At 41.1% G+C, this 24,291-nt stretch overlaps 1 protein-coding gene across 2 annotated transcripts; it reads left to right on the forward strand.

Moving 5' to 3' along the window:
• The first annotated feature begins 518 nt into the window (after positions 1 to 518).
• Positions 519 to 18,633, forward strand: LOC145222913 (uncharacterized). Of its 2 annotated transcripts, none has more exons than XM_080089155.1 (18): positions 519 to 674; positions 3,702 to 5,000; positions 5,101 to 5,258; positions 5,473 to 5,590; positions 6,224 to 6,302; positions 6,805 to 7,015; positions 7,456 to 7,675; positions 8,924 to 9,071; positions 10,939 to 11,109; positions 11,515 to 11,675; positions 12,071 to 12,284; positions 12,560 to 12,618; positions 12,794 to 15,963; positions 16,088 to 16,347; positions 16,563 to 17,096; positions 17,301 to 17,597; positions 17,722 to 17,944; positions 18,044 to 18,633. In XM_080089155.1, the coding sequence occupies exons 1-18, from the start codon at positions 638 to 640 to the stop codon at positions 18,155 to 18,157; spliced, it is 7,473 nt and encodes a 2,490-aa protein (XP_079945281.1). In that variant the 5' UTR covers positions 519 to 637; the 3' UTR covers positions 18,158 to 18,633. The 2 variants fall into 2 exon arrangements, with proteins under 2 accessions (XP_079945281.1, XP_079945280.1); XM_080089154.1 differs by lacking the exon at positions 519 to 674 and adding an exon at positions 2,680 to 2,825.
• Positions 18,634 to 24,291: the final 5,658 nt, after the last annotated feature.

A 24,291-nucleotide genomic window follows, 5' to 3' on the forward strand; every position in this document is an offset into this window, starting at 1 on the left:
GGCGAAAACGCACTCACGTAGGTTATTGGTGTGATAAAATAAGACAGGCAACAAAAACAGAACAACTGAAACCAGTTAAGTTTCCATAGCATTGTGTGAAAGTGTCATAAAAATATTTGATCGGAGAGCTTTAGTTTTACCGTACAGTACACGTTGAGGCTATTAGTAAGAAGTTCACATAATGCCTTGACTTTCAAAAAGGATACGAACCGTCGCACTAGGAGACGAAGGCTTGTAGTCGACAGACTGTCTTCGTCGGTCGTGCGGAACCGACGGCGATATGAGCCCAAACGTCCTGTTCTGTATTTTCGTTTTACCAAGGCTTACTAAGCGGGTCGACATTCTACTGTTCTTGTAGCGCCTTATACACGCATGATTGGCCCAACTGCGAAGTGTCAGGTTACATTCCTCATACGCATAAAACTCTCGGCTCCAATGCGGCAAGTTTCCTTCCTTGACAGCCTAATTATGCCCGTTTGTTTCTCAGGGTTTCATGCGTGCCAGAGTTTAAACTATGTTGTTTGTTTTTCTAGGTTATGCAGGCGGTAATTACTGTTATTAATGACTTAAAAATTAAATATTGGAGTGTAACCTTTTCTGAGCGGATTTATACTGGGATTTTCAAAACATCACATAGATGGAAGTAATGACAAGAACTGAAGATTGGAATCCAGGTAAATATGTGTAAATGGTTTGCCACTAGAAATCGGGGCAATACACATTAAATTAGGCCGCAAAACCCGTGATGTTTAATCTGTAAACTGCTTTGCGCTTATGACGTTTTGGACAGGCCTAATCTTCGACATCACAATAGTTTTCAAGTCAAAGATCCCATAGAGAAGCACTCAAGCATGAACTGAGAGCAGCGGTGTCTTGCTTTGAATGGCAATAACCTCTTCACTCAAGCCGCAAGTAATGTAGGCCTCAGCAAGTCAAACCCAGCACTTGCACTTAGCTCTTCACTTGACGGGATGAACTAGTTCAGCGCAACGGCTGCTCTTATTGTGTCACGTGTTTGATAAGTGTTCAACACAGCAGCCTAGCATAAACCGAAGTTGAAAGTTGATTTTTACTGAAGAAAAGTTGATGGTTTTGACTTTATTACTCAGCCAACGAACAGTGTAGAATAATAATATTTAACATTGAAACCAACAATTTGCATAAAACTGTTTACGTTTGAGTTTTATGTTAATCATTGACAAAGATTAACTTTCACAATTTTTAACCTTGTTGGCATTCCTTCCAACCTTGTACTCATCAGGCAAGTGTTGTTGCGTGTGAAAATATTTGAATCGCCTGAAAAACGAGATACGTCCCATTCAGCTGCTAATGAACTAATCGATTACAACAAAAGGATTACTGCTCTGGTGAGGACAATAAACACTTCGTATTGGATCTGTCACAGCGCACAAGCGCGAGTCGAACGAACAAATTGTTTGTGGTCAGTGAAGCGCGAACGGAATTGTTGTCAACAGACAAAATCGCGTACAACCCGGGTCTAAGCGCCTAGAGTAATATGTCATTCTCTACTTACTATCAGTGTACAAGTAAAACTAAATCAGTCACGATGTCAGCGGTTATAGCAGTGTGTTTTGATCGTAGCGTAGTGGGGACCGAGATAAAACGGTATTTCAACTCCAGCTTACTTTCTAAAATTTACGGTAATGTTAGGTAGAGGAAGCTGAGAGTATATTTTACGGACAGGAAGATATCCATTAGGTACGCGGCAAACTTTTTCTCTTCTGTATTGTCCTTTGAGCGCAGGGAAGATGTAAAATTGGCGGTTTGGTGATAAAGTGCAGTGGGAACAGCACTGCTGGATAGGCTCGAATGAATTTGCCCTCGGGGCTTTACCTGACGCCGAAATCAAAAACCGTTTTGGCGCAGTATTTGTTAAATGTCCAGCAGTTTAATTGTGCCCAGTTGTACAGTACAGCTAGTTTCAGTTGGGCTGAACAACGTTGTGGGAGTTTTGTACAGGTCAGGTAAAGAACAGGTGATTCAGTAGCGCTTGTTTAAAAACCGAAGCGTGCACCATGACTTGCCGGCTAGGAATTCGCGCATTATTGCTTTTGTGCTGTGAGCTTACCTTCTAAACTTATACTGTAGGTATTGAGTATGTAAAAATGGTTTACCCCTGAATAATCAGATTACAGCAGCAGAGTTACAGGTTCAAAACATGAAGCAACGTTTACTTACAGCCCTGTACGTCAACATTTAGATCGCTATGTGCGACGTTCCATAACAAACTTTGCCGTAGCGTGTTAAGAATAAGGAACAGTTCCGCCCGCACAGAGAAGAGTGAAACGTTCATCTGGCGTATGCGCTGTGCCCACACATTTGTTGACATAGCGACTGCTCAAGGGCCCACTCCGCTTCTTGTATGATGCCAGTCAACGTTTGGGCCTAGAATAAAAGTGTGTTTGACTTCGTGAACTTAGGTCTGTCAAGATGATAAAAACTTCTACAGACTACAACCTTGCATAGCATAGTGCAAAACACAAGCATCAAGTAAAGTTTAATATGAAATACCTAAAATGGAAGGCAACACGAATTGTGTGTAGATAGTGGCCTAAAGGCAATACGGTACGGTTCACTCAGCACTTAAATTAGGACTGCAGTCAGCATGGTTTTTAAATTTTCTGAGCTGAACTGCTTGTGCTGTGATTTTGTTTTACGTTGTTTGATTATGTTGTAGGCAGTTTTCGTAGGATAGGACTAACAATGCTGTATTGCTATTAAATTTGATTTGCCTTAAACATTAAAAATGCCCCGCAGCTGGAACATAAAGAAATTACTTCGTTTAGATTCAAAGACCCAAAATGGTTTGTATGTGTCAAGACTTAGAATTTGGTTCTGTTTCGCCTTTTGTGCTTTCTAAATGTAAAGTCATGCGACATGACCAATAGCCGCTTCTTATGTTACATGGCATCCGAGAAACGCTTCATAAAAAAAAGGTTGTTTGATGGTTATGTTTAAAAAACTAGTGCATGTTTTCGTGTAACTTTTCGGGGAAGAAAATACCTAACATTTATAGCTTTTGTCAATGAAGTGTAGTATATGTCGCTTCCCTCAAAGCAACCCTTGTCCGAAAATACTTTTTACTTGTTTCAAGCCTTCTGTTGATAATAAGTGCTCTGCTCTACGTCAGTGACCGCCTTGACAAGATGCGAACACGGCGTATACTCACATTCCGCACATTGCATGTCGCGTTGCGATTGGCCTGGTTCACCACTGTTCCGCCCCACACTTCCAAAACAGGCATCTTCGTGTAATGTTAAGCTGTAAATTGTTCCATATGTATAACTTTACCCAATCCTCGGCTACCACAACCACTCAACCTAACAGTTCGAAGTCAAAGTTAACAACAAATCACTTTAACTTCATCTCTGGGGGATTGAACTCTAAATACCTTTTTCTCAGCCTACATGTAAAGATCGATGACTAAGGCACCCGTTGGTTACTTGGTTTCAGCCTCACACGCTACGAGTATCTCAACAGATCAATATCGCATGCAAGATGCTTATAACCTAGCCGGCCGCAGCAGTAAAATCAGTTTTGATCAGCAAACAAAAAAATAGCCGTGGTTAGAATAAAATCATAATTTGTTAGAACAAACCAAGTGAAATCTCACAGTCGTAGCGTAAAGCAGTGGTTTTCTCACTTGTTTCGAGCATAAACGAATCTATTGTGTTTTGCAGTAAATCTACCGGAAAAGCATGACGGGACAAAAGCCAGCAAGTCCACCAGCGATGGCAAAGTAAAACGAAAAGCGCCAGCTATACCAGTTGTGGAAGACAAAAACGCAACTGCTGGAGTATCATCAATAAACGACAATCAGTCACAACGGAAGCCAAACGGATTAAACCAAAGTTCGCGAAGTTCAACAACTTGGTCCACCACCAGTTCGTCAGAGTACAGTCCAAGTAGCAACAGCTTTAGTTCATCGTCGTTGTCAGATGGTACGCCCACCACGAGGAAACCAGAACTAACTATACAGCGGGTAGGAACCAAGTCAAAGGGCGATGTTAATATTGAAAACGAGCAGTTGGAAAAACCTCAGAATTACAACCCTGCTGTAGTTGAAAAGGGCAATGAACAAACTGGTGCAAAACCGTCAGTGACTGATTCAAACGTAGCTGGTGTGAACCAAGATCTTGTCGGTCCAAAAGTTGATCAGGAAGGTGTAAATTGTTCCAGTCTTAGTGATTACGTGGAAAACGCAATTTCGAATTCCAACATTCTTTCGTCCAGTCCTTCAAGATCGGATGAGGGAACAGAACAGCCTCCGCCACCCAGGTTGTTGTCGTTCGAATCCTCCTCAAACCTACACCAAGACGGTTCATTGAAACTAGCACCAGACAACGCATCCGCTGTCAAGCTTGATTACGTCAGTCTCGATTTTGTACGATCGGCAGCGGCTGTGGAACGAAGGGGCAAAAAGGACAAAGATGATGACGAAAGTACGGCTAGAAGCAACAGCAGTTTGAGTAGTAGTATCATCTCGTCCATTGACAGCGAAGACGGCAGTACTATAGGAAGCGACGTCGTCGAAAATTTGTACAATAAAATTACCGCTGCCGCTGTAAGACACTCCAGCAAAAGCTCATTGCAGCATTTGGGCCCCGAACAACAAACCGGCGACATTGAAAAGGATTTATACCCGCTTATATTTCCTGGTCGCCGAAGAAATTCTGCAGACAACGTGGGGGGCGGTACAGGAAATTTCGATTTTATTCGCCCACCGAGTCAATCAGTTACGAGCCCTGCCGAAAAAGTCGAAAGTTTCCTTCGACAGAATTTGAACAACAATAACAACAACAGCCAGCGAGTGACCGATAAGTCGACACCACTGGCTGAGAGCGTTGGAGACCACGCATTGGAAAATAAATCGGATTTAAAAACACAGGAATACTCGATATGCTCGAACTGTTCCAAAGTTCTTTATGACTCTGAATCTGAAATGAACGACGCAATTCATAAAGCGCGTGACATATTGGGTAAGTAGATTTTGATTTTTTTTCTAAAACAGACTTGCGCCCTTTTTAGTGGTGATCGGCCTATTTTTGAAGGATTAATGACACACTTCTTAACGCGCAGGACGGTGCATGTGTAACTCCGACGAGGTCTATGACCCAATCATTGAAATTGATTACTGCAATAGCAATCTAAAGGAGGTGCCCTCAGATATATGGGATCATGCACACACACTTATTAAGCTTTTGATGGAATCCAACACTATCACAGAGCTTCCTAAGGTACATGTTGAGGTGTATAAGAAACTACAAAACTGTATTCTTTGCCTCACTATTGAGTATGACATAAATCGTACTTGGTGCTAACTGTAGTAAACCGTCTGTACCAAACTAGGTGTTGATTGACTGATGAATTTATGTGTGAGTTCTATTTAAGTTCATTCTTACCGCAAACCCACAAAATAGTTCGCCAGATTTGAATGTTTGTTTTGTGCAGGAACTGTTTACGTGCCAGAATCTTCAGTACCTTTCGGTAAGCGACAATGATATCGGAGTGCTCCCTCCCTGTCTCGCCAGTCTGGTGAATTTACAACACCTAGACGTTAGCAAAAACGGTAGGTCTATTAACTTCTTTGCTACCACCCGTTAATAGCATCACGCGCTCTCAAAGCTGTCACGTGAGCTTTTAAAACCACGGTCGCGTTACTTCTTACTTTTCTGTAAAATAAGTGGCCACGACAGGATCGTGTTGCAATACGAATGTTTGTACTAGCCTACTTATATGCTGTCTTGGCTATAGAAGTGAAAATGTGCTCTGTGTCACAAGATGTCAGAACTGTTTAAGAAATATTGTCAACAGTCGGCCACATTACATCGATCACATAAATTAGTAATGAGGGGTGTAACCTTTTCATGTTTTCTAATTTGACCTACCTGATTCTTTGCACAGCCATTCTCAGTTGCTCTAAACCTCTAGGTGCCAAATTCATTAGATTCATTTTTTTGTGCTGTTGTTACCCTAAAACTGAACAAATTAACAGTTTTAAAATTAAACTTGATAGATGTGTGTGCTATGTATTTAAAAGTAAAATCCGAAACGCAAAAACAGCGAATAAGTGTTGTACTATAAAACGTACAGATACAATTTTTGTTTCTATGACAAACTGCACATAGGATGTTTTTACCACAAATATACATTATCACACACTGGGCCTATTTCGGAGTTAATAATGTTGTTTTTATTGCAGTTATTGAAGATGTCCCGGAATGTATTCGGTGCTGCAAAAACCTCCAGGTGCTTGATGCCAGCGTAAACCCAGTTGAAAGGTTAGCTTTTAAAACGATTGGTAAACAGTGTAATGTTTGCTTTGTTCACTTCACTGGAACGGTAACGTGCTAATGCGCACTACACCAAATGTTATCTGTGTACCTAGTTGTGGTAAAAAATACCAAAGTGCTAAACGTCGAAGCAACCCTGCTTTACAGTTGCAATGTTTCGCATTGTGGATCTTTTTGTTTTGAATTTTGAGTTGAAAAGAAGATTTGTACGGTCGTTTAAATGAAAATTTTTGTTGAATTTTGCATGCCACTTTGTAAGTTACACAATCCGCAAGGTCAAGCATAACTGCAATCAAGTTATAGTAACTCGTACAACCTTTATGGTCATGTACAAACCTTAAATCTAATATAGCAATACACAAAAATGTTCTGTACTTTTTGGTGCATAATTTATTGACATCGTTTACCATCCGCCATACTAAATTCCACACCTTGGTATCACCTTGGAAATGAAATGCCCACATTTATCCATTGCATTTAAACTATCCAGGCTCTCCGAGGGTTTCACGCAACTGATAAGCTTGAGGGAGTTGTACATGAACGATTGCTTCTTCGACTTTTTGCCCGCTAACTTTGGGAGAATGTCCCAGTTGGTCGTGCTTGAATTGCGAGACAACCAGCTCCAGATATTGCCCAAGTCAATGCGACGACTGACTCAACTGTCTAGACTGGACCTAGGCGGGAACGTCTTTCAAGAATGGGTAAGCGCTAAAAGCCGGACGATTTTATCGTAAGCCGAGTACTGTACACACATGAACACCTAGCTGGTTTTGCGTAAATATTCTTTTCCAGCGGTAAATTACCTAAATGTAGTGGTGTTTGGTCAAGTAGTGTATCAACTTAGTTTGATATACAAACAGCAATGACTTAAAAAAAAAACTTTAGGGCAAAAATGCATTTGTTGCTATATTTTGTCAGACGTGAATTGAAATTAGGCCCCAATTTAAATTAAAAAGTTGTTTTGCAGCAATCCGGGTTAAATCTTTAAAGACTGACATGCTTCACTCTGTCTTGTTTTTGGTTGCTGATTTGAAAATGAAACTTATCCCATCCTAAATATAGGTTTAAAAGTCAATTTTTAAAAATGCTATAAAAGTAGAAACCGAACTTCAGATTTTATCACCAGTATACATTTACACAGCCCGACGTGATTGGAGAGCTGCGCAACCTGAGCGAGCTGTGGTTGGATTGCAATGAACTGAGCAAGGTTCCCCCGGCGATTGGAAGTCTCACAAAACTTACTTACCTCGATCTCAGCCGAAATTACTTAGAAACTTTTCCAAGTCAAATTGGTTCCCTTGATAAGCTGAAGGATTTGCTTCTCAGCGAGAATAGCCTGGCCTCTATTCCCGATACAATAGGTATGTTATAAGTGATGCTTTACAATAAAACAATCTTTGTAATAAAACTGCCTTCTTGAAAGAGTATTAATATATGCAGTGCTAGTGTAAACGGCGAATACAGTGCATTTTTGCTGGAAAAAATCATTTGCTTCCCAGTTGATTTTAAAAACTGGTTTGGTCGAATTGTTTAACCAGTGTTATTGTAAATCGGATCGTTTAAACCAGGGGTCTCAAACTCAAACTGCTTTGGGGGCCAAAAACAAACTTTTAAGTAAGTCGGGGGCCGCACTTTCGACACATTTGTTACGGTGCAACATGGCAACAAAGATAATTGCATGAATAAAAACCGAAATGCCCATTAATGTCACTAACTATATTAAAAAACAATATTGTAATAAATAACAAACAGATATACAGTGTAGCAAAGTGAAAGAGTCGACTGTGCTATATTGCTTTGTGTGGAAACAATGGCCTACAATGACGCAACAATCGCAATTGCTGATTTTTAAAATGATTTCGCCCAATCAAACGTTGCACATACTACCAATAGAGAATGATTGTACCATGTAAATTCACCGGTCTAACAGGATATTCCGCATAAGTAAAACACAAAACTTCTAAAAAATACTTCGCGGGCCGTACAAAAACACTTTGAGGGCCGCATGCGGCCCGCAGGCCGCGTATTTAAGACCCCTGGTTTAAAGCGTTACCAGCTTTTCGCCCTGGTTTGTCGGCGAGCTGTATTAATTTTACGATCCCTCCCCCGACGGGATTTTTGACATATTTCGGCTTTTGTTGTGGATCATGCTGTGGAGACTAAAGCATATCTCGATTTTCGGCACCCGGCGAAGTCTTTGTGGTGTGTGTGTCATGCCATATGAACTAGTCGCGCGTATTTTTTTTATACAACCCAACGTAACGTTAAGCCATTAGACCGATATATCTAAATCATACACATTAATTTGCTTGTATAAAACACATTGACACAATCCATATGATTTACTACTATGCGAATCAATGTACTTTGAACTTTACACCAAATGATGTTTCCGTACTTCCCATAATAGAAGGGCATCTTGGGTCCAGAATTGCATTGCTTTTTGTCGTGGTACATTCCTGAATGTTTGTTTAATAATTGAGACAGACTAACTGTCAAACAACTGGCGTTGGTGCAAGGTTATTTGTGCCGTTTAAGAGGAGTACCATGTCCCTATGTGTTTGTTACTGGCCTTTTTGTATAATACATTACTTTGACCCCTGTTTCAGGCTTTTTGAAAGATCTGGTCATTTGTAACTTGGAGTCAAATCAGCTGACTTCAGTGCCAGAAACGTTCGGTAAACTTGCATCACTCGAGGAGTTGGATCTTTCACACAACAAAATCGAACAGTTACCGTCATCGGTTGGCAAACTCAAGTAAGTTCCTTGGTTGTTGAAAGTTGAGTTTGTTGCGTAGAAACATTGTTATTCATTATGGGTCCCCTTCCCTGAAGGGGACACATATTGATTTTACTCAAATTGTTTTTTGTTTTTTTCTTTTTTTTTCTTCTTTTTTTCTTTTTTTTTTCTCCCCAAAGTTTGTCCGACTCGTTTTTCCCTCAAATGTTTGATGGATTTGGCTGAAATTTACACAGATGGTAGATATAGTTATGCAGATGTGCATCCCACTTTGTTTTTGTTGATAGCCCCAGTATTTACCCCGTTAGCCCCCTAAAATGGGTATTTTTTACCCAAAGTTTGTCCGACTCATTTTTCCATCAAATGTTTGATGGATTTGGCTGAAATTTACACAGATGGTAGATATAGTTATGTAGATGTGCATCCCACTTTGTTTGTCCTGATAACCCCAGTATTTACCCCGCTAGCCCCCTAAAATGGGTGAGTGTTTAAACAGTGTCAGAATTGGCTGAAATTTGGATAGCTTGTGTAGTATGCCATTTATAGGTGTCGATTGTTGTGTTCAACCCTGTAGTCCTAACATTTACCCCACAAGCCCCCAAAGTGTAACATGCATTTGTATTTTTTGCATTTGTTACTGGACACCACAAACGAAAGATTTCGGTGGCGCAATAATAGTATTACAAGGGCAACCAGTTGTATGTTACTCATTGGGGCATTGTGGCTTGGAACTTGGCCGAATGAGACATAAAAAACCCTGATCGGGATTCGTCCCCGGGACAGTCCTGGGTTCGAACCCCGTGAAAAAAAAAAAAAAAAAAAATTGCTTGACGTTTTTGCGCCATGGCAGTTAGGGGCTTGTTAACAGTCCTATGACTTCAGAAACATTAACGGTTGTTGCTCAAAACACCTCTAGTGGTCGAAATTTTAAACATTGGTGGATTGGGCTGAAATTTTGCAGTAGTATTGATTGAGTCATTGTGGTTTTATATTTTTTTAGGTTTGTGTGTCGAACCCAATTAGTTACCCTACTAACCCCTTAAAATTGGTCAGTTTTTTAAAACGTTAAATAGGACGTACTTCGAACAATATTTGGGGTGAATCTAATTTTGTAGTTTGTACTCTACATAGTATTATTATTTAAGCCCAGTGCCGATCACTGTGTTTTACCTAACAACACCCGACTTTCTCATGGTTATCTCTTGAATTGCATTATTTTGAACTTTGCATGTGTGGGGACCCATGAGTTTCTGCCTGCAGAAACAACTAAGGTTATAAAAGACGATGGCTAATATGGGACTCAATACAAAATATGCATAGGAAATATATTAATGTTTTAAAATAGATTATAGTGTAAATGCAACAACAAAATGTGCTAAGCCACCCTTTTAGTTATGTTGTTAATTTAATATTGAACATAGGGGAGATAGCTTTGGTTTTCACCGCGCGCCTTAGTGCTGATACTTGAAATTTACTCTGCTGCCTGGTAAACAGTACTTTATTTCAAATAGCAGTTTATGAGGAAATATCGTTCGCTTTTTGTGGGAGTGCTAAAAGGCGCATAAAACTACAAATAACCATACAGCATAAAACCACAAATGACCATTTCACATTTGCTGGGAAAGGAACCACATCGTATAGAGATAGTTGGACGTTTTATGACATGTTAAATAACCCAGGCGTATAGTTTACAGTTGGATGAGGTCACTCTATGACGTTGCCATTCTGGAATGTTTATCTTTGCTCCGTGTTGCGAGCGAGATTTGCATGGGCCTAAGGCAGTGCGAAGTATCAATGCTAACCAAACACTTCAACAATGCATTTCTCCAAACTTACGTTACTAATTAGCACCTGATGTCACGTGAACTCATGTATGTTGTCGCAGGTCATTGCAAACACTCCTTTTGGATGACAATCAACTTACTGAGCTGCCAGTGGAAGTGGGTTCGTGTCTATCATTAAAAATCTTTCAAATCAGTCGCAACCAGATTGAAGAGCTGCCGGAATCGATTGGAAATTTGACCGATCTCAGAGTTCTCAATCTGACGCAGAACAAGTAGGGGCGCGTGCTACCTTTCAGGGCTTACACGTTCATCATATTTACAATCAGCTTTTCGACTCTATCGTTATAGTCAGACTGGTTTAGTCGCATGGCGTAAAATCTATTGATTGCAAAGGTAGTTAGTATCGACCTGTTGGTATTATCGAGATTTTTGTCCTCGTGATAACATGGATACCTTGACCTGTTGGTCGATTTTGCCTGTTTGAATATTAGGTTTGTTGCCTAGTTTAGTGCTTATGGATGTTAGCAATGTTAACTTAATCCAATTTGATTCCATATAGAATTCTCTTATCTGTATATTTTCTACTATGTATGGCACACTGTCATTTAGTTTTTAATTCCCTGGTGCGTTAATAGTCTTCTGTATGGGTCGTTTTGAAATGTGTGGTTTTTGGTCAGGTTGCCTTATCTGCCCATCAGCATGATTAAGCTTGCTCGGCTTAACGCACTGTGGATTACCCCAAATCAATCCAAGCCCAATGTCCCTCTCCACGCCGAACTGCACCAGGAAAGCGGAAAACGCATCTTAACGAATATACTTTTCCCACAAAAAGATAAAGGTCAGGAGAATATTTCCGAAACATTTTTTTGCTTCGTGTTGCAATGTTTCCACCATGGCCTCATCCCATAGTGGTACATATGGACTAACGCAAATAGTTTCATTGTAATTGGTTGCTTTTCAGAGGTCAACATTTTACGTGGCAAACAATTTGTCGAAATTTAATGTGCAACGTTACAATTTACTGCTTAATGCTAACATTTCTAAACACACACCACATACGTTCATGTTGCTTCTTAGTCCACATCGATCATAACTGTCGCTATTACCTGAAGGTTAAATCGTAACAGATTCTTTCCCAAGTTTTATGCTACCTACAGAATGAAACAATTTTTACTTCATTATTACTTTCAAATAACATGCAATATATATGAACAATGTTTTTAACTTCCACAGGTTTTGCTCAAGGTACAAAGCTTCTCAGCATCTTGGACGATGACGATGACAATTACGCTAATGACGCGGCAGATGACGATGACCCTGTACAGTACGCACAACGACCACGAGGCATAACCCACGTCGTTTTTAACTTGGACGCTACAACTTACAGCACTGATGCTTTGCATATGGCAGAGAACTTCGTAAAGAACAATGAAGAGCAGGAGCCAGAGTAAGTGTTTGATGTGCTTGTTTTTGAAGCTGGCTGACCTCATGATCAGGCAATACAGTGTTATGTTTTGCCTTGCCTTTCCCGCTACGCAAGACGGCTTCTTGCACCAATGGGAGTCCTTGTGCTTGGCATAGCAACACGCGTTAACTGTTTCGCTCGACTGGACATGGTATTTATAATGATGCTAAGCAAACTGCCGGGAACCACAAAAGCCGTGAAAGTGTCGAAGGTTGGGTCAGAACCAACCAATTTACAGTGACTATTTTGCTTTGTAGGAATTCGTCTGACAAACCCACCAGTCAAACTACAGAAATTCCGGCACCAGTTATTGAAGGTAAACATTTGATTACTTTCAGCAACATTTTTCTTCAATTGATTGGTCCGAAACTATAGTTTATTTTAACCACTGGGTAATGATGTTCAGACACAATTTAAATTCCATCCTTTTTATTTTTTATTATCTAGTAGCGCTGTCATGAGCTTATAACTTAACACATTGTTTTGTTTAGTGGACATCAAGCCAGCACCGAAAGCAGCGCTTGAATCGGATGATTTCTCGGTAATTGTCTCGGACAACTTTAAACCAACTGGTCTGTCTGTGTTGGGCCCACCCAGTGGCGGCGAAAATGATAAACCGACCATGAAAACAGCAAACATATTAAAAGTTAAACCAAGCACAGAAGTTACTTCCACAAAACCTGCCGCGAAATTGATAGAGGAAGCAGGTAACATGAGGTCAACGACCTCCAAGACCGTAAAAGCGGACGACTTGTCAGCTGATGAAGACAATTTGCCACCCACAAGTCCACAGGGAATACGCGCGTGGACTTCTCATTCACATTTGCCTGCCTTGTCGACGCTGAGGGCTAAAGAGGAGCTTGCTGCGAAGGAAGGGCTAAGCAAAAGCGAGATCGATCTGCTTGACTCAGTCGCAGACACTCCAATGCATCAAAGCAAGCAAAGTGGTGGGAGCGTAACCGATATTGCGGCGGCTAAATCGGGTACGAGCAAGTCGAATGATGAGCTCAAAGCTATTTTTGAAAAGCGTCCTGCCGAACCGAGTTCGTTTAACAATGCAAGCAACCTGCTTGACCGTCTTGATCAGCTCGCCAACCGTAACAGAGGCGGAACACAAGCGACAGCGGGTCGAACAATGCCCGCCGATGTTACGACAGGCAAAGAATTGCACGCACCATCGAGTGGCGCAGTGATTGCTGGAAAAGAAGTCCATTTAACGCAAGGGCGTAAGAGCAGGGACAGCAAAAAGCCAGTTGCGGCAGCACTGGACAGTATTCCATTTATGGACGAGGCAGATGAAGACCTTAAGGTTGCAGGAGATAGAGAAAGCGACGACGGTGCGCTCGACCAAACCCTGCAGGAATTTAGCATAGACAAGGAAGCCACTAAGGCAGTTAGCGAAGAACTTTCGACCAAGCGTGAGCAGCTGGCAAGTGCAGAAAACAATTATGCACTGTCGGCGGACTTTGTTACCGAAGGCAAATCTTCATCAGTCACATCAGGGGAAAGTCTTCCTGCGACCGACCACGACTCTGGTGTTGGCAATGACGTCGAGAGCCAGGAATCAATACCTGACGATGGTAACGAAGTTACTGGAGCTTTGCACAAGAACGCTATGCATCTTGCAAGAAAACCTACTTTTGACACAAATACAACACAAGTCGGCGAATCGACAGCTTTAAGGCGTAACAAAGGCGGATGGATTGCTCTAGTGAGGACTGATCAGCCGCAAGCCGAACCAACATCATCTGGTATTACTTCTAATGACCAAGTCTTTGCGGCCGCTCCATCTCCATCAGTGACAAGTCAGGCACAGCGTAACAAAGCGGCTGAAAAACGATCAAACCAGCTTCATTTTGCCCCCAACATCACAGTCGACTCGACAACAGTGACGTACAGCTTTGATTACAACAACGCGAGGCAGCCAGGCCAGGTTTCACCGAACAAAGCTAGCGCCGGCAACAACAACAACAAGGTGACAGAGAACATCAAGAAGTTTGAGAAGTTTTTCGAGGGCGGTTATCCCGGACCGCGACGCGCCTCCGCTGACCTTACTGGCATGAAAACCAGCAAGAGCTTGAACCAGCTTCAAGAAATTCAGTCACCACAAAACGTTGCCCGCAAACCTCCACCTCCAGTAAAACCGAAAGCCTTGTCACAACCGAAAACCTTATCACTTCAGAATATTCCTCCTGCACCTCCCAGCGGCGGTACACCGAAACCCAACATGGTATCATTCAGTACCGAACGTAGAGTGTCGGATAATACACGTGAAGAAAGCCAAGTTGATGTTTCTCATGCTGACACGTCATTGGAAAACGAAATGTCAGAAGTGGATCGTACCTTGGAGCAGCTTTCCCTTCGAAGACTGGCTGGTCATCAGAAAAAGTCGAAATTTGAAGAAGCCCTTGCCGCCACTAAACACAAGCACTTTCGTGACAAACTGGAAAAGATGATGCAACAGAAGGCTCCGCTGACTCCTGGTAGACGGCCGTCGCGAAATAGCACTTCGCCACTGGCAAACATACCCAGGATAACCTCTCCTGTACCAATGGCTCTCTCGCCACACGGAAAATTCACACCACTCGAGAATCTGACCGCAGAAGACACTTGGTCAAACGGACAGAAAGACCCATCAAGGCCAGTTGAACGATCCAGTCAGCAATCCGTCCATGAACGGCTCAAAGAAAAGCTTCAGCCTAAAACTATTGAACCTAACAGCAGCCAATCGGCTACATCTCGTGCAAGGCAAAGTTCTGCTTCAACTTCAAGGCCATTTGGAAGACGCGGTTCAACACACAGGAGCTCGATCCGCAGTCTTGGTGGGAATGAGACCGACGACAAGGAAGACAGTCAAGATGCCGAGTCCAAAAAGACTATTGAAGAGCAACTTGGGCAGCTTCTCCTTGATGGAACATCTTCGCCTGGCCACAAAAATGACCAGGGCTTTGTGACGTACGTTCCTACCGAAGAAATGTATAACGAACGCCGAATGCAATCACCACCACCTGTCTCCCGATCTGTGGGTGCCTTTGGTCAAGCAACACGAAAACCTCCACCACCATCTGATTGGAAAGATCAGCTGCTTCGTCACATCGAGCGTAAGAAGCAGGAGAAGTTTGAGGTCAATGGTTTGCATCCGCATCTTCATCCCCAGCAGCCCATGCGGGTCACTTCACCGTCGCGTCACATCGAAGCCGGTTACACGGCATCAGCGTCGTCAGCTTCATCATCAACGCACGGTGACACCAACTACTCAAAGGTTGACAATCGAAACTTTCCGCGGAATAACGAAGCACGACGATCTTTCAACAGACCTTCGGAGGTGGCTCGCAAACCTGAAGGTCAAAACCGAGCAATGTCGCGCTCAGTTACAGCTCCAGAGGCAATTGGTTCGATACCACAGCCTGGTGGAAAGCGTGAATCACTTACCCAGCCCAGTAACTTTGTGCGATCCTCAAATGATGGACCAAGGCAGCCTGCTGGTCGTCGATCAAGTGGGAGATTTCTTCGCACTCGGACTCCGGGACCGGAATCGGTGGCGAGCTCTGGAAAACACGTGGAAAGCATCGTACGACCGAAGAGCGCCATGGACATGCCCACCAATTCCTTCCAGATGTCAGGTTTTGACAAAACAAACGACATGCCCTCGCAAATACAGGTATGTCTACCTTTAGGATATTTTAACACTTCCTTGTATCAATGAAGTCCATTTTATAGGATATTTCTCCTAACAAACATTGTAAATCTACGTATTGATTGTTTTAATCTTTCTTTCGTCTTAGAAACCGCGAGCGCTGCCTGCAGTTGCCCCTCCCACCTATGAAGCTCACATGCTACGTAGAAAACCTCCAAGTAATGGAAGCAAGAAGAATTACGAGAGTGACTATGTAAACGTGGAATACGTTGATCAGATGCGGGCCAGTGGGCGAAGGAAAGAGAAACGGGACAAGACTCAACCAAACAAAGAGCACGTGGAGCAAGATCCGCAATCCGCTTTTCCTTTACGTGCTTCTGGTTCACACGAGTCTGTGCTCAACTCTAAGTAAGCATTTTTATGTTGACAATAATTCTGTGATAAAAAATAAAGACCTGTAGTGGCTAACGTTGGTATTATAAGGCTGATAAGACTGTCAATAGTGTTTGGCAATGTAGTACAACAATCAAGCCTCTAATTCCTTATCTGACTGTTGCTTCCTCGTGCGTTCGTACATAGCATCAGTGTTTTATATGGTAAATGACATTGCTCGTTTTTTTAAGAATGGAGAAAACCAATCCGTACGAAGCAGCGATGCCCAACCCGGCCATGATGCGCGGTTCCAACTCCCAAGACTCGATGCTCGACAAGACTTATCCGAAACACTACAGCCTCCCGGCGCACTCGCAGCCACCAACACATCATGGCAGACGCGGCAACGGAGCTGCTAACGTCCCCGTGGCACGTGCGCCCTACCCTTACGAACCTATCAACTACCAGCCACCGCGACAAAGCAGCCGCAGTCAGGGACATAAGCCAGTGCAAAAGCACCCTGACAAACACAGTGGACAATACGGCTTTATTCCCGCTCCCAGCAAAACAAGACCACCAAAGATTCCACCTCGCGACCACCCGGTTCATGTTTCCAAAAAACACCGGCAGCCTCACGACGACTACATGGTTCTGCCCGACCGACGATTTCCAGTGGATCCTTATTATTTGCCCCCGCCTCCAGCTTTCCATGATGATTATCAAGAGACGATGCCGCCGCTTTCCCCGTCGCTTCAGCGTTCATATGGCGAACGGGAGGATGAAAGGTAGTTAATAGTCACAACGTTAGTCCTGTAAAAAATATTAATAAAAATCGAAACACATTGATAGTAAGATTAAGGAAAAATGTCTATACGTCCATTACTGATAAATAACTGTTTGGCCATTGTCAGCAAACAAACTTTGTAATGAAAAAACGTGCACACATATTAACAGTCACTTTAACTTTTTTACTTTGTATCTTTTCTCAGTGTTGCGTCTGCCTTCCGGCCTTACCACCAGCACCAATTGAATCAGCGTCACTCACAAGCTCCAGCCCCCAAGCATAACCCCTATCAGCAGCATTACCCTCAACAACAACCACCTCAACCCCAACATTACGACGTGAGGTATAACAACCAGCGTGGAAATGTGATAGACCACCATAGACATCACCACCAACTTGATCGAGGAGCGAAACAAGAGTTTCAGTATGGTTACCATGAAAATCCTCCTCACCAATACCATCCTACAATGGAAGAAGATCTTTCAGCTGGAAGTGAACCAAGGTAAGGAAATGAAATAAGAATGGAAGTGGAAATGAATAGTGTATTTTTTAAAACCGTCATTCCTCATTCCTCAGATTTTTATAGGAAAATGTACATATATCTGCAATAAACATGCATTATTTAGTCTTTCTGGTGAGATTTCTCGACATTGGCGCGAAGCTGATGCTGCAGCCGAACTCGTAACCGTGACAGTGATGAAAAACCCTACTTTTGGTTTTCACATAATGGGTGGAATCGACTCGGGTGGAAATCCATACAGACCCGACGATGACGGAGTGTTTATCACTTATGTGGCACCAGGTGGCGCTGCTGATGGACAAGTACAACCTGGCGACAAAATTCTGCTGGTAAGTTACTACAACTTTAAAACCTAATAATCACACAAAACCTTAAGTCTTGTAAGTACCCTTGTTTAGTTTTAATAAAACATATGTCCTCTTTCAAAGGTCAATGGTTCGGACTTCGTGGGCATCACACACAAGAGAGCTGTGGATTTGCTGCGTAACGCCGGACAAGTGGCGGTGCTTGTCGTGGAACGTCTTGTTGGACGTCCAGTTTAATTCCTAACATGAGTCGCTACCGTCACATGTTTTTATTTCCTTTAGTAGTGTTCTGTATATATTTCAACGTTTATCGTTTACACGTCATTTTTTAAAAATTGTTTTTTGTTGTTATGCGCCTTTATGTTCCACGCCCAAACCATTGAGCGTTTGCTGCAGTAAACCGTTACGCGTCAGTGACACGTATGTGCATTGTTACAACACGGTGTGAATTCTAACACCGCTCGAGCTATCTGTAATTGCTGCTCGAATGATCAAAACATATTGTATATCTTAATGACTGTGTGGGTGAAGTTCACATATTTATTCCTTGTACCGAATTAATTGGTCCACTGCCCTTACATAAGGTTATCCGGGCATCTGCATTCCTTAGTATGTGTTGAGTTTTTACATTGACACGATTTTGTTTATTGCGCGGTCAGTATTATGGAGTTATCGTCGCCAGTTTATGTCGAAATACAACGCCACTCATCCAACGTGTCCACTTCGCCAACAAATAGGAAATTTCAGGACCAAATATAAAAAATAAATTTAAGGTGGCTAGGCGTCACAGAAGGTTTGTGTGAAATCAATGCTACTCGGCTATTTTGACGAAACATTTGCTCGTGCAACTAACACTTAAAGAGGATAGAGGACTTTTTTCTTAAAGGCCCCCATGTAATTCGTACCCTCTCGGTCACATTGGCATGCATCTTGTTATCCTTTTTAAGGAGGTGATTGTATCAAATATTTAAACATTTAGCTAGATCAAAGGCCACAGGTTTGATTTACCGCAGAAAGAATCTTTGCTACATCAACATCTGAAAAAATGCTTAATAGCACGAAAAAAAAATCACTATCACTATCCAATTTTGAACGCAAGGAACAAAACAAAATATTTAACAGTCATAATATTAAGTACTCGTTTCAAACTCTCTTCATCAAGTCTACAGTGTTCCTAATCTATCTTTTTGCTTTTGAATAAAAAAGACGTTGTCTTCGCGCCAACAGATTGCGTTCGGCACAAATGGTGGGACGTGAGTAATTATTGAACTCGCTTAGACGACGCGGCGCAACTCAATACATGACTTTTGGGTTTTGTGTGGTAGTTTTTGTCTGACAAGGCATTCTTTAAACTAGTTATCAGGCACTTTAAAGTTACATAGAGGTAACGTATTGCAGGTCAAAGCCTTATTGGAGTTATTTGGGGATTAGCGTATGGTTAGTATAGCCACCCTTCATGTAGGCTAATTTGTTTTTTAATGCCTTCTTGATTTCAGTGTGCTGTTTGTACTATGTGGTTGGTAACATTGTAACAGTTGTACAAAAAATGCAGTGAAATTCTCAAACATTCGAGACATACTGAGAAAGGCGTACGAAAAAACGGGGCAAACTACCAGCAGAGTGCCATGTATAACCAGCTGATATATAAGTCGCAATAATCATTGTTACATCCTATTTGCCAGTCATTGTCGATTTCTGTTAATTGTTCCGCTTGGCTGATTTAAGCTCTACGTTAAACGTGGGGTATGTAAATATTTATCCACGAGACAGCATGTTCTTTGAACGCCACGTTTTTGTGAGCTGCATCAGTTGTTTGGTTTGCAGTCTAGATAAGTGAATTTTGCCTAATTTTCTGCGTCTTTTTGTTTATAGTGAAATTGGTAATGCTAACAGCAATGGTCAAAACGCTAAATTGTCAGTTGTGGAACCTATAGCCGCAGGCTAGTACAGCCCTGGTTACCCAACAGTTGGTACGTTTATTTCCTTATTTCATTTCTGTTTAACACGTATTAATGTATACTAAGCCGTAACTGAACTTATTATAAGTAATTGGAAGTCATTTGACGTAAAATGTGACCGATTAATGTAGATTCACGAACGGTGCAGAGCCAGGCTGCGCGCCTAGCGGACACTACTCCCAAAAAGTTTTTTACACACACAAAACACCTTGTAACGTTAAAACTGGGTCGATCCGTTGTTTTCAAGGTCGCTAAAGATCTATTCTAGATAGTGCTTAGTTCAATGATGCATACTGCTCTCCACCTAAAGAGTTAGCACTTGCACCATATTGTTGATCTGTGACGTCATACACGACTCGAATCTTCCAAATTGCCTCGTGGAACATCATATTCAATTGTCCCAAAAATGTGGTTGCAGTCGGAAATTAACTTGCAGATTATATGTGTGAAGGACGACCGTTTTGTTGATCTGGTAATAAGGAAGATGGTGAGTGTTGTTTATTAGTTTGTGTCAATTTCGCATTTTATTAATGGCTTTTTTTGAAAATATCATGTTTTTGTTACATATTATTATCACAAAAATTGTTTACGCTTGGCGAAACGCATAGCATGTGCAAAGTTCTTGGTTGGCTTTTTTTCAAAACCATAACTACACGGTAAAATCGCCACACCACTGTTTAGTAAAGCAAACGGTTTGCCTAAACTTATGTGGATTCAGGTACTAGCAGACAACTGGTTACTGGTGTACCTGTAAGGTCAAGTGTAGCGATTGAAATATCGCTATATCATGTTGCACAAACTGACCAATTTTTAACTATTAGTACATTGTAAAAATGTGGGATTTTAGGACTGAATCTGTTTGCAATATTTTATGTTGTCCAAATATGCCCAGTTAAATGTTTTGAAACTCTTTAAACAAAGTTAGACGTTTGGACCTACGTGGACAATGATGCTTCTAAGTTTCAACCAAACTAATCAGAAATATTGCAAAAATTAAGTTTGTTTTGGTAAGATGAGATTTAATTTGCAACAACCGTCAAAATAAATGTTGCAGCTAAACCAGAGTGCTCTTCAACCTTTTTAGTGGCACAGAACCCTTAAGGTGTTTTGTCAAACTTTGCGCAATCCCCATAAAATTATTTTAACCAATGTAATAGGCTACACCAAAGAAAAAAAACATGCATTTTACTTCAATTAAACGATGTACTGAAACGCATTGCCATGTTACTTGTAACCGTCATTTCTACATTTATCTCATAATTTTGCCAGTCCATTAAGGCTGTGTTTATAACGTCACAATTGATCATTGGTGCAACCGAGTTTAACTAGATTGTACAGGCGAGCATTGCTGTTCGCAACAATGATATTGTTATGATTTATATTTGTACAACAAACCGCTGCGAACCCCTGAGCAACCCTTAAAGATCACGTAACCCCTGTAAGGGTAGTACATAACCCTAGGGTTCCGCTGCCCCCGGTTGAATAGCCCTGAGCTAAACCGCTCCCACAACAATTATTACTTGCAACAAAATCTTGACACCTTTTTGTGTGTTTGTATTTCGTCATAATATCTTCTTACTGCATGGGCGTGTTAAACATTTGGTTTAATTCTTTTAAGCAAGGTTTGCGAGTAGTTTTTGGACATATAAGAAGATATTATGACGAAATACAAACACACAAAAAGGTGTCAAGATTTTGTTTGCGAGTAGTTTTTGGACAATAATTTAAATTTGCGGAAAACGATTATTCGTTTGTACAACTGTTGTAATTTTTTTTCATAGCGTACGCAAAGGTACGCATTCCATCCGAATGTGATACAAAAATCGGTATAGAATCGGCCTTGTTTCAATACAAAAAAAAATTCTTATGTGCTTGTCAACGTACTTATTTTCCCTTGTTGGTGAATAATTTCGACGTGTTCGGAGTAGTTGTGATAGAAAGTAGATTTTTAAAATGGTATTTTTACTATTTTTTTATATAAATACTTGTACAGACGGGGGTAAAAATTAGCTAACACGAACTTGAGCATTGCAAGGTCAGCGATATGTAGGACGTATTTGACCTTGGTAAAACTGTAGCATAATTGGCAAGGCATACAAACCGAATATAATTAAACATCTAGTCAAAACTGATAAGAAAGTAGTACCTCCAACGCCAATGTAGTTTAGATCAGGGCTTCCCGAACTGGGGGTCGCGACCCCGGAAGGGGTCGCTTAACAAACTTGAGGGGTCGCAGAGAGCTGTACCAATTTTGCAGGAAGTACTCCATACACTGGGGTAGAGTACGGGAGTTCCGCACACCCCCGGCCTTGACCTTTGTATAACGTCACAATGTCGTTTTTGTTCAAGTTACATCGGTTTCAAAACGTTTCCAGATAAGCGCAAACGAGCTTGTAGTGACGCCATTGATCGAACAGACGTCGGTTGAAACGCAACAATTGCAATTGTTTTGAAATACACAGGCATTTTAATTGCAACATAAAGATGACACATAGAGTTACAGAATAACGTTTAAGTATTGTGTCATTGTGTGGCGCAATAACTTTCTCTGATAAAATACGTAATAAATTTACGATTTCTAAGCTGTGTTTAATGTCCGTTTGCAAAGCACTGCAACGACCTAAACTTGGTCCAAGGTGACAAGTGCCTATTTGCAAAACAATGTGACAGAAACTAAAGGCTAAAGCACGTAAAAGGTATCGGTGTTTGAACGTGTAAAGTAGTAGACTCCGAGTACCGGTAGGTTGTTTTTAGTTTTCGCTCGAATTAGTCGTTTCAATAAATACAACAAACGTATTTTTTCATTGTTTATCATATTATCCGTGAAGGGTCGCGGAAAATTTAAAGAGATTAATAGGGGTCGCGATGAAAAAAGTTTGGGAAGCCCTGGTTTAGATGAACAAACATTACAAATCCTGCAATGTAATTTGACTACCAAGACTTTCTTTGTTGTTTAAGCACGATTTCAAGTCTGTTAAACTGTAGTGTGGATAAATAACACCTACGACGCCTAATATGTTAGGAGATATATCAACATTGTCAAATTCTTTTTTGCATTTCCCTGACAACAACCTGACTTCGTGCAACATTCATAGCATTTCGATACCTGTACTGTTGGTTAATTTGTATCAATTGCTACAAAACCCTTGGGTAGTCCTACTTGACATAGCGATATATTTGATATAGCCTAGTTTTACACCATGTAAACAAGAAGTAGACGTAAGGAGTGCTTAGGACGTAACATATACTGTCACATTGCGTTGATGAGGTCGTAACTGTGAGCTAATCCTAATTGCGGGTGTTAACCGGACCAAACTGGGTTGTAGAGGATTTTGTTTAACAGTTAATAGAGAGCATGGGTTTGTTTGTCACTCCCAGTCGCGACCGGAATAAAATAAAACATTGCGAAAGTTTGTAAAGCTACTGATTTGTTTTCGGGACATGCAAGTATTATTTCCCGCACTGTCAGATAAAATATTAATGTGCAGCATGGTTTTAATGTTTGTTATACATACTCAAAGCATTTAAATAAATCGCGTTTAAAAAGTACAACATATGAAAAAATGTAAATGCATTTGGATTAATATTTTCTTTTAATCATTGTTCTGTCCATGTTTAATTCACCCTAAACAAAAGATGCCGAGCCTTAAGCACTTTACATTATTGTTCAGTGTTCATCAGCATTGTTTTGTTTCTAATGTTACCTACGTAACTTAGTATGGCGCTGTAATTATTCTGTTTAAACTGGACATTTTCAGATTCTAATTATTTGTAATATTTTAGTATAAAGCGATAAAAACATTCTGGGTTGAAGCTTTGTGAAAATCGGGCGGATCGTGCACACGGATGTCTGTGTAGTAGGCTTTTCGAGCGCATGGTAACTTTGAACACAGTTTGCAAAACAAGGTTATTGCACACGGCCGACACTCAATCCGATCAGCGTAATCCGGAATAAACCGGTTTCAAAATAGTCCCGGGTTTATTTGTGGCTGTATTTACAGAAGTGATGACATAAAACGTTCACGATAAGTGACATTGAAGATGAGCTATCAAGCAAGACAGTGAAAGTAAAACAATGGGAGCGAAAAATGTAGGCATTAAACCAGTATTCTTCGATGTCTGATATAGATTTACTAAATGACTTTGTGTTTTACACTGTTGATGAAACTTGTTTATTGTGTCTGATTCTGTACTAGTATGTAAACGTACATTTTGCCACTTGTCAATGTTGGTAGTGATGCCTGTTACTGTACATTATTCACAGAGTAAAAGCAATAATCCCTCACGTACAGTTGTATCATAATGTGTATATGTGCTATAAATGTACAGCACAAAATTTGTTAATAATAATACCGCATGCATTCCGGTTTAAACCAATAGATCTCGTATTTACTGTAAAATGTGTGATTTATA

Source organism: Phallusia mammillata, chromosome 4 (assembly GCF_965637545.1).
Source record: "Phallusia mammillata chromosome 4, kaPhaMamm4.hap1.1, whole genome shotgun sequence".
Taxonomy (NCBI): Eukaryota; Metazoa; Chordata; class Ascidiacea; order Phlebobranchia; family Ascidiidae; genus Phallusia; species Phallusia mammillata.

Excerpts from the sequence above, each read along its gene's own strand:
- LOC145222913 (XM_080089154.1), top strand. The coding sequence starts at position 2,768 with ATGCCCCGCAGCTGGAACATAAAGAAATTACTTCGTTTAGATTCAAAG. Across the intron at positions 2,826-3,701 it reads AGATTCAAAGACCCAAAATG|TAAATCTACCGGAAAAGCAT; the intron begins GTTTGTATGTGT and ends TGTGTTTTGCAG. Across the intron at positions 17,598-17,721 it reads TCAGCTGGAAGTGAACCAAG|TCTTTCTGGTGAGATTTCTC; the intron begins GTAAGGAAATGA and ends TGCATTATTTAG.